Here is a 13,780-nt window from a genome sequence, read left to right as displayed (position 1 = left end):
CTACACAGCGTGGACAGAAAAAAAAACATTGCAGTTGTGCAATGAGATACCAGTTCATACTCACTGGGATAGCTGGAATCAAAAAAGTCAAATAACAACAAGTGCTGGCGAGAGGTAGAAAATGTGAATGCTCCCTACACTGCTAGTGGGAATGTAGAATGGACAGTCACTTAGTTTTTTGGCTGCACTGCACAGCATGGGGGATCTTAGTTCCCTAACCTGTGGGAGTGGAATGTAAACCACCAGACCACAAGGGAAGACCCACAGGGACAGTCAGTTTGGAAAAAAGAGTCTGGCAGCTCCTCAGGGTTATCATATGACTGAGCAAGTCTACTCCTAGGTGTATACCAACCAAGAGAGAGGAAAACCTTCAAACGAAGAGAGAAATGGAGGCATGTTCACACAAAAACTTGCATGTGAATGCTTATAGCATTATTCCTAACGGCCAAAGGTGGTGATAAAGAAATCTGTCTGCAATGCAGTGAGACTCAGGTTCGATCCCTGGGTCGGGAAGATCCCCTAGAGAAGGGAATGGCCACCCACTCTATTGGAGAATTGGAGAAATGACCCGGAGGATCCTGTGGATAGAAGAGCCTGGCAGGCTGCAGTCCATGGGGTCACAAAGATCAGACACATCTGAGCAACTTTCCGAGAAACAATGCACATGTGCATCAGCTGATGAGTGGACAGAACAAAATGTGGTCTATCCGTAGGATGGAATGATCTTCTGCCATAAAAAACAATGAAGTCTTGACACATGCTACAGCTTGGATGAACCTTGAAAACATTACTCTAAGTGAACGAAGGCAGACAGGAAAGCCCTCGTATGTAATTCCATCCATATAAAAGTCTGGAACAGGAAAATTGATGGAGACAGAAAGCAGACTGAGGGTTACGTAGGGCCAGGTGTTAGGAGGGAGACTGCTACAGGGGATGGGATTTCTGTCTGTGGTAAAGAAAATGCTCTAAAATTGACCATGGTGATGTCTGCACACATCGGTGAAAATACTAAAAGCTACTGAACTGTACACTTCGAATCGGTAAATTGTCTGGTATACGAATATCCCAATAAAGCTGTTCAGTGTCCCATTCTCCTGGTCCTCCCTTCCCATTTTTCAGAGGTTACATCCTAGGTCACTTACTTGATATCCTTTCTAGGCGTGGACAGCACGCATGACATACATTTGTCCAAACATGCTGACCACAGTTTTTATTTAATAATTTTTGATCCATTTATTAACATTTACCTCACTATCTTTAATGATGGCATAACATTCTACTGTACTTCTCCTTACTGACACACGCTTAGCTTGCTCCCAGGTTTTGCTGTCAAAAAATAACACAAGGAGCTTTCTGCAGAGATACTTGTGCATTCCTGCTGCAGGACTACATATTTAAAGAATGTTTACAAGTAAATTTATTTATAGATTTTTTTTCACAGCATCACTAGAACCAAGTGAAAAAAAATGGCACAACTTAGATCTGATGTTGGTTAATTTAGTTGAACGTCATATAAATGCTTTCTGTTAGCATCCACCTTCCTGTGAGAAGAGCAGCTGGTTTACCAACCCTGTGAGTAACTCACTCTCTTTCCCAGGCCTGGGCCCTCTGGAGCTTCTCTGTATTGTTATAGTAATTATTGACAGGAAAGGTAATCACAAGGGCTGTGGCGTTATTGTAGTTTTGATCTAGAAAGGAAAAAGGTGACATCAAAAAGCAGATTATAAGCGTGCAGAAAACCAGATCAATATGAGGGGGGGGGAATCACAAGCCGGCTGGGTGTCCGTTTCTCATGGGGCTGAAGCTTAAACATGTCTGAGCTCGTGGAACAAAACGGGAGGTCACTTGACCTGGCGCTTGTGTAGTTCAACTAGAGAGAAAAGGGGACTCTCGCGCAAACGTAGACGCAGTTATCAATCATCATGACTACATAGCATGTGTTGGGTGACGATTTCAAACAAAGCAGAAAGGTGTTCGGGGAAAAGTCTCTCCTCCCTCCGTCCTCATCTGTGTCTTAGCTCTCCTCCTCACACCGTGACGGCTGCGGCCCCTTCCAGCCACGTCCACGTGCACAAGCACGGCCTTCCCCTTTCCTTCTTGTTCACACAAATAGTAACACACCCTTCTGCAAATGCTGCCTTTAAATTCATATCCTGAGAATGCTGCTTTAATACACACAGCACTTCCTTATTGTTTCTGCTTATGTTTTCTAGTACAGTTTAACTCCAACTCCGGTTGATGGATATCTTTGCAAGTTTGTTTTTCTTTTGTATTATAAGTAGAATTACTACAAAAATTAACCTAGTATTTCTAACACATAAAATCCATATTTATAGGATCAAATCTTACAAGTACTCAGAATCAAAAAAAAAAAAGTGCATTTTTAATTTGGATGGATCTCCCAAACTGCCCTCCAAAGATGTCATCCTGTTTTTCATTTCTTTATTCAACAAAGTATTTTCTGAGACCTACTGTGTGCCAGTGTTATTTTAGGGACTGTGGATACATTAATGAGCAACAGAGATTAAAAATCTCAACCTTCCTAGAGCTTATATTCTATAACCATTTACACTCCCACCAAAATGCAGTTTGCCCATGGCAGGGTTTCATGCACAGAGGGTTTTGTCAAATTCTCGATCTTTGCTTTACCATCTGAGCCACCACGGAAGCCCACCAGACTGTAAAGACTCTGCCTGCAATGCAAGAAACCGGGGTTCGATCCCTGAGTTGGGAAGATTCCCTGGAGGAGGAAATGGCAACCCACGCCAGCATTCTTGCCTGGGAAATCCCATCGACAGAGGAGTCTGGCAGGCTGCAGTCCATGGGGTTTCAAAGAGTAGGACCCCACTGAGTGACTAACGCTTTCACTTTAGATCTTTGCTAATCTGTTATGTAAAAGACTGAAGTGAGAGGTGTTTCACTAGCTTGAAGTAAGGTTCAGCATTTTCTCCATATAATTAAAAGCCCTTTGTACTTCTTCTCTTATTAACACGCATACGGCTCTGCCCACTTCTTTTGGGTGGCTGACCTTGTCTTTTTCCCTCAAGAGCTCTCTATGTATTAAGGAAACACTGTTATGTATACTAACTTTTTTCCTGCTCCAATTGGCCATTTGTTTGGTTTCTTAAAACTTGATGTTTGCACTCTACACAGGAACTTTAAATTCTCACACAGTCAAACTCATTTGGGTTTCCTTTTTTGGCTTCACACTGTGTGTCCTGCTTAGAAATGCCTTCTCCATTTAAAAATTACTTTAAAAAATGCATTCTGCATTTTCTTCTAGTGCTTTAATAGTTTTACTTCTTGCAGTATAATCTTTGATCCAGCTGGAATTTACTTCAGGGGAAGGAATAAGGTAGAGAGCAAATTTAACTCTGATGGCCGTGGTGAGTCAGTTGGTAACACCACCTTTTCCTCACTAATTAGAAAGGGCATTGTGTTACACAAGGCGGAGCAAAATTTAAGTATAGCTCACAATCTCTCCCTTCCCACCAGATGAGAAGAACATCTGGCCTCTTCAACGGGCTGGAGAAAAACCTGTTGAGGTGCTTATAATTAGGCTTCAGAAGCCAAAGCTGCCACGTGAGTTATTACCCCATCTGAGCAAAGCCCCACTGCTCCTCCCACTAGAAGTATCTGACTCCTTAACCAACTGGTTTAGAAGGAAGAAAAAAAAAATCTATCCATTTTCTTTCCCCCCCATATCTCACATATGTCTCTCCTCCCATTACTGATGCTCTTAACTCGAGGTCCATGGACTCGCTGGGGGCTCTGTTGATGAGTTTCAAGGGTCCCATGAACTTGAGACTGAGCAACATATTATGTGGATGTTAACAGTGACATTGTTCTGGGAAAATGTCCTTAGCTGTTGACAGCTTCCCAGAAAGTAACCTAAAAATGGCTAAAACCACTTCCTCCAAATTCACAATAAAACCCAAAGCCAAAGGAGATATGGTATTTGGGATGCAGTATATTAGGTAATTAATGAGTGTTTGACTCACTTACCGTCGTAGCCTCCAAGCACAAGCCATGGGAACACTGGGCCACCAAATGTGCCCAGGCAAGGATCGTGGAGCAAACTGGTGTCATTCAGGGAGGCAGGAGCCCTGCCAAGAATGCAGAGAACACCTTCCAATTACAACAACCTCAACACATCACAGAGACCTAGACGTTTACACAACAGTCACGAGGCTGATTAAGAATGTGGGCCTGAGGTCCCCTGGGTGAATGACACAGTTCAGTATTTGCTTTTGGGAGCTCAGAGTCGCCGAGAGAGGCAGGCAAACACAGTGAGATGTGGCTGACATCAGCTGGTGCACAGAGGAGGGAGCTGCTAATACGTGGTGAAAGCCGTCACTATAAAGAGAACTTTATGTACAGACCTGGTCTCTAAGGAGGAGGGAGAATTCACCTGCATAGGAGGAGGTGAAGGCTTCCAGGCACCATCCCAGCAGGAAAAGAAGAAACAGCATGAGGAAAGAAGAGAACAGACAGTGGCCTGAGGGACCACAGGAAGTCCTGGGTCTGTGCGTGGGGTACCCATGATGGGGGCCTCCCAAGGAGGAGGTGGGGCTGGGAAGGAAGAGGGAAGCAACGGAAGGAAGGGGTAAGCATCTTGACCAGCAGTTGGGGTTTTTATTCTGTCGGCACCTGGGAACAATCAAAGAAAAGGGAGATCAAGAACTGTTTGGCAAACATAAATCTGTGGCAAAGCAGAGAGAGGTCTGAAGACCAGGCAGGGATGCCAGCAGTGCAGGGCAGACAAACAACCAGTGAGAAGGAACTGGAGACCAGGTAGGGACAGGGGCAGTGCAGGGCAGACAGACAACCAGCCTTTGAGGACAGATGTCAGCTGGACCCTGGGCACACATGAAGGTCCTCATAGATAATCTGAACCACCGCCCTTCAGTGCTGGGGGACAGACTCGGGCCATGGAAGGTCAGATCAATGCTCGGGGCGAACAGGCTACAAGGCTGCAGCCAGAAGCCGGGTCCTGTCCACCCACACACGCGGGGCTGTGCCGCCACATTGCAGGCTTGAGAGCTCATTGCGAAGTTAACATCCACAGAGTCATGTGAGGAAGAGTCCGGGGATCCCATAAGTGGTAGGCGTTGATGCCTTTACGTGATGCTGGGGTATTAACCAGGGAACGCAGGAGGCCTGTGAGTGGATCTGGGCTAGCCGGGCTCCTGCAGGACCTCCCTCCAGGGGACAAGCCCAGAGAAAGCTGGAGGGTGAGGAGGGAGCTGAAAGCTGGAGATACACAGGCGTGACCACAGACCACACAGAGCCCACCTCGCAGGAGAGGGGGTGCTCCCAGCAGTGTTTCCACACCTGGGTGAACCACACTCCCCTCGGACATTACACCCATCTTGTGCATCTCCCTTGCTGCCAAAATTCTGTTTTATTTTGTAAAACAGAAAGTAAATACCTTTTTTCTTTAAATATTACAGTTATATAATGCTAAACCTTTTTTTTTTGTTTTCTAACTGCCCCGGCTTCCCTATACTACCTGTCCTTCAGAGAATGCTGGTTTGGGGATACACGGGCTACACTTATTGCTTCAAGGGCTCAGGTTTATAGAGGTGACCTCCTGAAGACAGTAAACACAACACGAGCACCTAGAGTCAGCCACACTCCAGTAACAAAAACAGACGGACGCTCAGGTCACTGAACTGAGCCAGAAGTCAGAGCACTTGGCTGTGGAGACATGGTTAATTGAGCAGCACGTTCAAAGGTGACGGGGAGCAATTGCTCCACTTCTGTAACGAACGAACAGCCACAGCGGTTGTCTGAGTGGGCAAGGTCAGGCCAAGCGACAGGGCGTCCAGGGAGGGCAGAGAAGCGAGCCGCTCCTTCTGCCACAGGACAGGCCTAAAGGTCATCTCACAGGTCACCCTGCGCGGCTTCTCTATGACTAACTCAAACCACACACTGGCCTGTGCGGCCAGACAAGCCTCTGACATGAAGCAACTTCAGCGTTCTCCCATCTAAACTGAACTCCAATGCGGCTCCCACTCCTTGAGGGGATGCTGCACATTTTGAAAAGTCAGTGTTGTGAGAACAGTTTACATTTGAAAGATAAGAAAGGGCATTAGAGGCTTCTGTTTTTGCACCAAGAAACAAGCTCAGAGATGTTTGGGGTGGTGTGGCAGATGCAACTAGGTGTAATCCAGCTGGGAGGGAGTCAGGAGCTGGGCGGTACCTCGATGACACACGGCAAACACTCCACCCTAGGGCCTTTGCACCTGCTGCCCGTCTACTTGGAAAGCTTTTCCTCGACTCTCATAGGGTCCCTCTGTTCCCCTCTGCTGGCTCTGATGCACTGGGAGTGGCACCTCCTCTGCAAGCCCACCCTCGCCCGGCTTCCTTCTCCCATCGGCATCAAGCCGAGTATCGCTTCACCAGGAGGGTCCCGCTGTGTGCTCCCAGGGCTCTAGCACCTACAGTGATGTGTGACCACAGCAGGTGTCACTGGCTGGAGGGACGGAGGAAGAACCGTCCCCACCACGTACCGGACGCAGTAGAGGAAGTGCGTGTGGTAATCCGCGTACACGAAGAAGTCATCCCCGACTTGGTGGTCCAGCACGGAGTGGCTGTTCTGGAAGTAGTTCAGCACGCTCAGGACGGTGCAGTTCTGGTTGTACGGCGACAGGGGCGCCACGCAGATGTCCCGCAGGGTCACAGTCTCGTTGTTGTAAGAAGCAGTGATGCTCTCAATGGCGGTTTGTAAGTCAAGGACCTGAAAGAGGATTTTTTAAAAATAAACGCAGAAATATGTTGGTTTTCCCTCAGATCCTGATTAACTCTTACTGCTCTGGGGGGGTCGGGGGGACAGTTAGAAGATAAAGGAATCTTTGGGGAAAATCCTTCCTGAAACAGGGAAGAAGACTGAGATAAATGAGGATGAAAATTTTTTTTAATTTACTATAATTTTGCTGAGGATCAGCAAACTGGGGCACTCAGAGACAGGGGGAGGGGACACAACGACAGGTCATATCCCAGCACAGGACACACCAACATGCCCCCTCCCTCCTGGAGAATCAGTGACCACGGAGGGGAGCCCGGGGTCATCTGCTGGGTCTTCCTGACAGGCCCTTCCATCCCCAACAAACACCACCTCGCTCCATACTACGCTTATGTATGTATAGTCTCGTATTTTCTAATCGAGAATACAAATACACTCCAGGAGGCAAATGACAACATGTGCGCCTTTTGCAACAAGCTGGGAGAAAGCAACGGTCACCGGGTGCAAAAAAGATTCTATTACTCTTGGGAACATGCTGATGTTTTCTCAAGCTATCAGACATTCTGTAGGGCAAGAGCAACGTTGAAAGGAAAAACTATGCAACTGTACAACTGTTCATTAAGAAATAAGTGGGAGGCAGTTAATTTATAGACAGCTCTCCAGGGAAAGTGTGGGAAGGGAGGATGAGCACATTTAAAGGACTCTGTAGGAGCACGGGTGGATCTTATTCCAAACGCACGCCGGGAGCCCACATTCAGGCAGTGACAAGGTCATTCCTGAGGAGGGGTCCACAGTGATCCAGTAGCCCCTCCGAGGTCTCCAGGACAATACGAAAGGCTTTGGGTCCTGGTGTATTACTTTTCAATTACTAGCGGGAAAAAAAGTCGTTAAGTTCCTAAGGTGAATATATTAATAAATACATTCTGTTTCAATAGAGGAATGCTCTTCTCAATTTCAAGCAAGACCTACCGTATGAAGTTAATACAAAAGTGGCCTACAGCAAATTTTTCATTACGTTCAACACTGATCACGTTTTTGAAAGTAAATGAAAAGTGTCTTAACATTAAGGTTTACTAGATAAACCATCACACTCAGCCCGAAACCCACATCAAGTGAACTGGCTGGCCTGGTGCCGGGTCCCCCGGAAACAGCTTCTGCCAAGAGCAGATTACCTGGTGCAGAATGTCTATGGCAAGGGGAGGCCCGAACGGCACGTCGGCTCCTGAGGGGTAGGGCTCGTATGTGTGCGGCGGGGTGTGGGGGGCCCGGATGATGAGCTGCTCAGTGCGGAAGAAGGGCCCGAAGTGCGTGTCGAAGTACTCCTTCTCCTGGCGCGCCTGGCTGCCGGGGGCCGACCAGAGGTCCACCGGGTCGGTTGTGACCTGGATGAACACCAGGCCCGAGGAACAGGCGGCGATGAAGGCCACGGAGAAGAACACGACATAGCCGGGGTGCCTCACGCAGAAGGAGCCCCACCATTCAAAGAGCTGCCGCAGACGGGCCTCAAAGGCGGCGCCCATAGGGTCACAGGAGGTCGGCCCCCCTGGAAGAGCAGGAGAGGAAGGGAGAGTGAAGGTTAAGAGCCAAGCCATTCCCAAACAGGGAGAGCTACCACTGCATGTGGCGGGACTCAGAGCGGCATAGGGACACCCAGGGACGTGCACAAGACCATCCCCTGCCCCGTCCAGCTACCTGTCTGCTGGAGAAGCGGCCCTGCTCACCTGCCCCCAGTGACCACCAGGCCCCCCGAGGGGGACAGTACTCACACATAAGCCTTGGAAAAGCCAAATGCTCTGAGCGTTCCAGTCAAAGCAGTTCCCTCCAACCGTTTCTGCCCCCTGCTCTCACCCCAGGCCAGGATCACTCTACAGATATTATGAACCAGGCAATTCCCATCTGCCACCCTGTCCGGCTGTCAGTGCCGCAAACACAGGGACTCTGTCTCCATCATAGTCGTGTCCCCAGCACGAGCTCAGTGCCGCTCCCAGAAGAGGCGCGTAAACGTTAAAGAAATAAACACTCTCCTGCCAACACGGCGCCAACCCATTTACTTAAGTACACATGTGCCTACCTTTGTCACTGGTGTTTACAGAGAAAGGTATATTGCCATCAATGGGGGTATACTCGGAGACAAAATACCGTTTTCTGAAAGATAAAAGCACGTAAGTCGTGTTAGCGGACTTCAGCATCATGAGACTGTTGCTGACATCCCCACAACCCTGTTAAAACCTTACTTCCTCATGCTGTTTGCTTCCTTCCTAACTGGTGCTTTCCTTTCCTGAAGTTCCCTTGCTCCGGGTCTCTCTGTTCACCAGTCTCAGGGGAAAATTTAAGAAGGTATTAAGAAGATAACTTCACCTTGTAGCCCTCACTCACATTTAAAAGTTTTAGGTCCTTTAAAAACGCAGTGAACACTGTATTCCAGGAACGATAAGCATACCTGGTGCCTGGATCTTGGTTTCTAAACACCCTTTTCCAGTGAAAGGAACCAGGGCTCCTCGCAGAAGAGGGTGCTCTCAGGGGTGGGGCAGGGAAAATACGAGAACATCCTGTGATTCCGGAAAAAAGAACAAGCTTGACAAAGGTGAGGGCATCATTAAAAAAACACAGGAGCTGGCAGAAAGTGCTGCCAGTGGTCAAAATTGGGAAGATTTGAGCAAAAAGATAAATGATGGTATGAACATAGATCATAGGTGTTTTTTTTTTAAGTCCATTATGTAAACAAAACTAAATAAATATTGGTTAAGTAAGTAGGGGAGAAGGATTAACAGAGTAAGTCCAGTTAGTAAACGGAGAAGGAACGAGGGAAATGAAATGTCACCATTAGGCAAAAACCACAAGAGTTAAGTGCTGACGACCCACGGATGGATGCTAAAATCAGTGGGCGACAGTTTGAGGAGAAATGAGGTATTAGCACAGTCTCAACATAGCTCCCAAAAGATGTTTATCAACTCCAAAGAAAGGAACAGTAGCTTCACAGCGGAGAAACCCAGCAGACACCTTCTCAACCAAATGATGTAGGCTAATGTCACCAGTGATGAGACATACTGGCATCATAAGCCACTGACATGATACACTGAGAAAGACACATTGCATCTGTGATGTTGTCAAAAACCTCCACCTAATCATGAGAAAACATCAGATAAAAGCAAATCGGGGTACATTTTACAAAATAACTGACAAGCACTCATCAAAAGTGTCAAGGTCATAAAAGAGGAGGAAAGATGAGAAACTGTCATGGATTGAAGGAGACGAATAAAACAAGAAGTGAATGTGACATGGGTCCTGAAACAGAAAAAGGAAGAACCTTAGAGGAAAACCTGGTAAAACTTAAAAAAGACTGTGGTTTAACCGATAATGGTATATCAATGTTATTTTCATGGTTTTGATTAAATTATATACTATGGGAGATGAGAGTGGTAACATTAGAGGAAGCCAGTAGAGATATAAATAAACTCTTACTATAGTTGTGCCCTTTTATTAAGTCTAAAATTATTTCAAAAGACAAAGTTTTAAATAACGTGTTGTCCTAAGTCAAGATGCAGGTATCTAAAAGGACTATGGTACCGCATTTAAAAGGATTTGAATCGGATTCGGCTCAGGAGACTTTCTGTTAAAGAATGGGTCTTTTAAATCACATAAATTACACGCCATTTTGAATAAACCAATGAAACTAAGTTTAAACATCTCAATGTCTAAATAGGCTTCTGATTGTTGACTAGTTGCAGGATATAAGCAAGGCAGGGAATCGTATTAATGCAGATCATTGTTCTTATTCCAATGAACCAAGTGAAAGCTTAGAAGTGCCACTGGGTTAAGTTTGCTCTTTTTGTCCGGTGGGGGGGGAGAAAAACGGATTACCTGTAGCACCACAAGGCAAAGAACGCTCCAAAAAACACCAGCAGGAACGCCATGTAGGTGCTCCACATGATGACGTACATGGCATCAAGACCCAGGATTCTCCAGGGAACGGGAGGGGGCGGGGGCTGGGGCTTGGGGCCGCAGACGGCCAAGCAGTCCTGGCAGCTGCACGGCCCCGTGACCTCGTCCACCGACTCGTCACAGCCCTTGGTGGCATTGTTCATGGGCTCCATCCCATGGGTCGGAAGATCTGTGGGAAGGAGTGTGTTGAGAATCTCCATTAAAAAAAAATTAATTACAAGGGTTGTATTAAATTATACTTTAACGCAATGATAAGCACACTGAAAGAAGTCATGCGACCAGAAGAATAAGAAAGACTGGAGCTTTTTGGGTGATCGAGTTATGCTTTGCTGTTTAGTCCTACAAAATTTTAAGTTAACCTCAATAACTCTGAGCCCAGGGTTCATCACCAACATCCAAGTCCAACACATTTCAATGTAAACTTTCAATCAAATGTTTATCTCCACCGAGGAGCTAGTTTCAATACTAAGGCAGAGCTTCTGAAAAGGCTCCTTTTTTTTTATTTTACATTTTTTATTTTGTGTTGGAGTATGGCCGATTAACAGTGTTGTTACAGTTTCAGGTGCAAGGCAAAGGGTCTCAGCCATACATATATATGTACCCATTTTCCCTCAAACTCCCCTCCCATCCAGGCTGCCCCATAACACTGAGCAGAGCTCCCTGTGCTGGACAGTAGGTCCTTGTTGTTTATCCATTTTATTTTTTGAAAATGCTTTTTTTTAAACAAACGACTTATTCCTTCAAGTATGTATCAACACCCGAAGGCAATTCTTCCTCCTCCACCCGCTGATCCACCCCTGATAACCCAGCAGTCACCTCTCCAGTTACCTCTCGCTGGAGGAAACTCCAGGACCTAGTGATCTGAATTCATCTTCCTATTGCAGGTTAGGGTTCCCGGGCTTTAAAAACAACGTTAAGGACAATACACCAAACCTGGGGCGGGGGGGTGCATCTCTGTCCCCACCTGAAAAGACGGGGGTGATGGTGAAGGGCGCCTGGCCATTGTCCTTGTTGAACATGTACTGGATCCAGTTGGTAGCGTTGCAGGCGCTGGCCTCGCGCCCGCACAGCAGCCCCAGGGCCTTCTCGTTGCTCGAGGGGGCCTCCACATCCCGGCAGGCGTTGTACATGGCTGGCGGGGGAGGAAGGGAGAAGCCTGAAACCACGCTGCTTGAATTCACCGGAGCCCTCTCACGTGTGAACGTGGACATCCAGACACCCTGCAGGCAGGGGCTGGGACTCTGGACAGCAACCACTAAGGGAGGGCACGGAGGTCACCTCTGACACTGGCCTGTCACCCTGCAAGCGACAGGCTAGGCCGGATTCCAAGCAACTTAAAGTCAAAGGCAGGACAAGCCGGTGGCCATCCCAGTCCACAGGGGCCTGGAAAAGTGCCACCCCCGTGCAGGGAAGAGCCCACTGAAGGCCAAGGAGGGAGAGGCGAGAACTCTGGGGCCTCTTCAGCCAGTGCAGCTCGTCCAAGAAACGACCGCTGGGGAATGATGGAACCTCCAGGGTAAAAACGGGTTTCAGGACAGAGTTCACCTGTGAATGAACCGAGTAACGCTCTCTTCCGGAGCTTTATTTTAATACGCGTAAAGACACATGGAACAGCAATGTCAATGACATTTTGCACATAAGAAAGCAGTAGTACTGGGTCTTACTTGTTTTTCTTCTTGTTTAGTTGCTAAGCCGTGTCTGCCTCTCTGCGCTCCATGGACTGTAGTACACTAGGCTTCAATGGGTCTTATATTAATATTCAACTGCCAGTCCCTGCTTATTAGAAACTTCCTAAAACCTTCTTCCCCTAAACTTTAGGGAGATACTTAAAAATTCATTGTGTTTTACCCTCACTCTTGAAAGGCACATTAGCTAGAGCAATAGTTTTTTTCAGAACTGTGATAACCCCACTGCTTTCGGGCCTCTATCTTTGCTGGATAGAAAATCTCCAATTGTCATTCTTTTGAAGTGATTTCCACCTTTTCTCTACTTGCATTTAAGACATCTGTCATTCATTTTTTATAGTTTTTAAAATGAGCTATATTTAGTTACAAATTCCTTTTTTTATACCTTTATTGAGATAATTCACATACAATTCACCAAAGTTACAACTTGATGGCTTTTAGCATATTCATAGATATGAGAAATCACCACAGTCAATTTTAAAACATCTTCATCACCTTAGAAAAGAAATCCAGGACCCTTAACTAATGCTTCCTTATCTCCCCATCCCCTTAAGCCCTAAGCAACTATTAATCTACTTCTGTGTCTATAGATTTGCCTATTCTGGACATTTCATATAAATGAAATCATGTATAGTCTTTTGTGACTGGCTTCTGCCACCTAGCATGACGTTTTCAAGGTCTATCCATGTTGCACCATTTTATTCCTTTTTATGGTCAAATAATATTCCATCATATGGATATACCACATTTTGTTTATCTATCTATCTATATATCAGTTGATGGATATCTGAGTTGTTTCATAAAGCAACCTTTTGGCTATTATGAACGTATGTTTTCATTTCTCTTCTGAGTGGAATTACTGGGTCATATGGTAACTCCACCTTAAATTGCTTCAGGAACTGCCGGAATGTTTTCCAAAGTGACTACATTGTTTCACATTCCCACCAGCTATGTATGAAGGTTCTGATTTCTCTAAATACCTACCAGAACTTATCTTTTTTATTCCAGCCACCTTACTGGCTGTCAAGTGGTACCTCGTTGTGGTTTTGATTTGGATTTCCCTGATGACACACTAGTAAAGTAATGCTCAAAATTCTCCAAGCCAGGCTTCAGCAATACGTGAACTGTGAACTTCCAGATGTTCAAGCTGATTTTAGAAAAGGCAGAGGAACCAGAGATCAAAGTGCCAACATCCGCTGGATCATCAAAAAAGCAAGAGAGTTCCAGAAAAACATCTGTTTCTGCTTTATTGACTATGCCAAAGCCTTTGATTCTGTGGATCATAATAAACTGTGGAAAACTCTTCAAGAGATGGGAATACCAGACCACCTGACCTGCCTCTTGAGAAACCTGTAGGCAGGTCAGGAAGCAACAGTTAGAACTGGACATGGAACAACAGACTGGT

The 13,780-nt window shown here is 46.3% G+C and overlaps 1 protein-coding gene across 1 annotated transcript in view; it reads right to left on the bottom strand.

The window, feature by feature from the left end:
- Window positions 1-13,780, bottom strand: part of NPC1 (NPC intracellular cholesterol transporter 1) — a 45,022-nt gene that overhangs the window by 14,973 nt on the left and 16,269 nt on the right. Inside the window, exons 5-11 of the mRNA XM_081563268.1 lie at window positions 11,655-11,822; window positions 10,610-10,859; window positions 8,820-8,893; window positions 7,921-8,291; window positions 6,516-6,742; window positions 4,006-4,106; window positions 1,586-1,688 (exon numbers count right to left, since the gene is read on the bottom strand). Coding sequence (XP_081419394.1) covers window positions 1,586-1,688; window positions 4,006-4,106; window positions 6,516-6,742; window positions 7,921-8,291; window positions 8,820-8,893; window positions 10,610-10,859; window positions 11,655-11,822 — 1,294 coding nt within the window. The remainder of the gene's footprint in view (window positions 1-1,585; window positions 1,689-4,005; window positions 4,107-6,515; window positions 6,743-7,920; window positions 8,292-8,819; window positions 8,894-10,609; window positions 10,860-11,654; window positions 11,823-13,780) is intronic.

Source organism: Giraffa tippelskirchi, chromosome 14, assembly GCF_054371585.1.
Source record: "Giraffa tippelskirchi isolate mGirTip1 chromosome 14, T2T-mGirTip1v1.2.pri, whole genome shotgun sequence".
NCBI classification, from domain to species: domain Eukaryota; kingdom Metazoa; phylum Chordata; class Mammalia; order Artiodactyla; family Giraffidae; genus Giraffa; species Giraffa tippelskirchi.
Note: the sequence above shows the minus strand (reverse complement) of the source record. Positions and strands in the feature narration are given on the sequence as shown.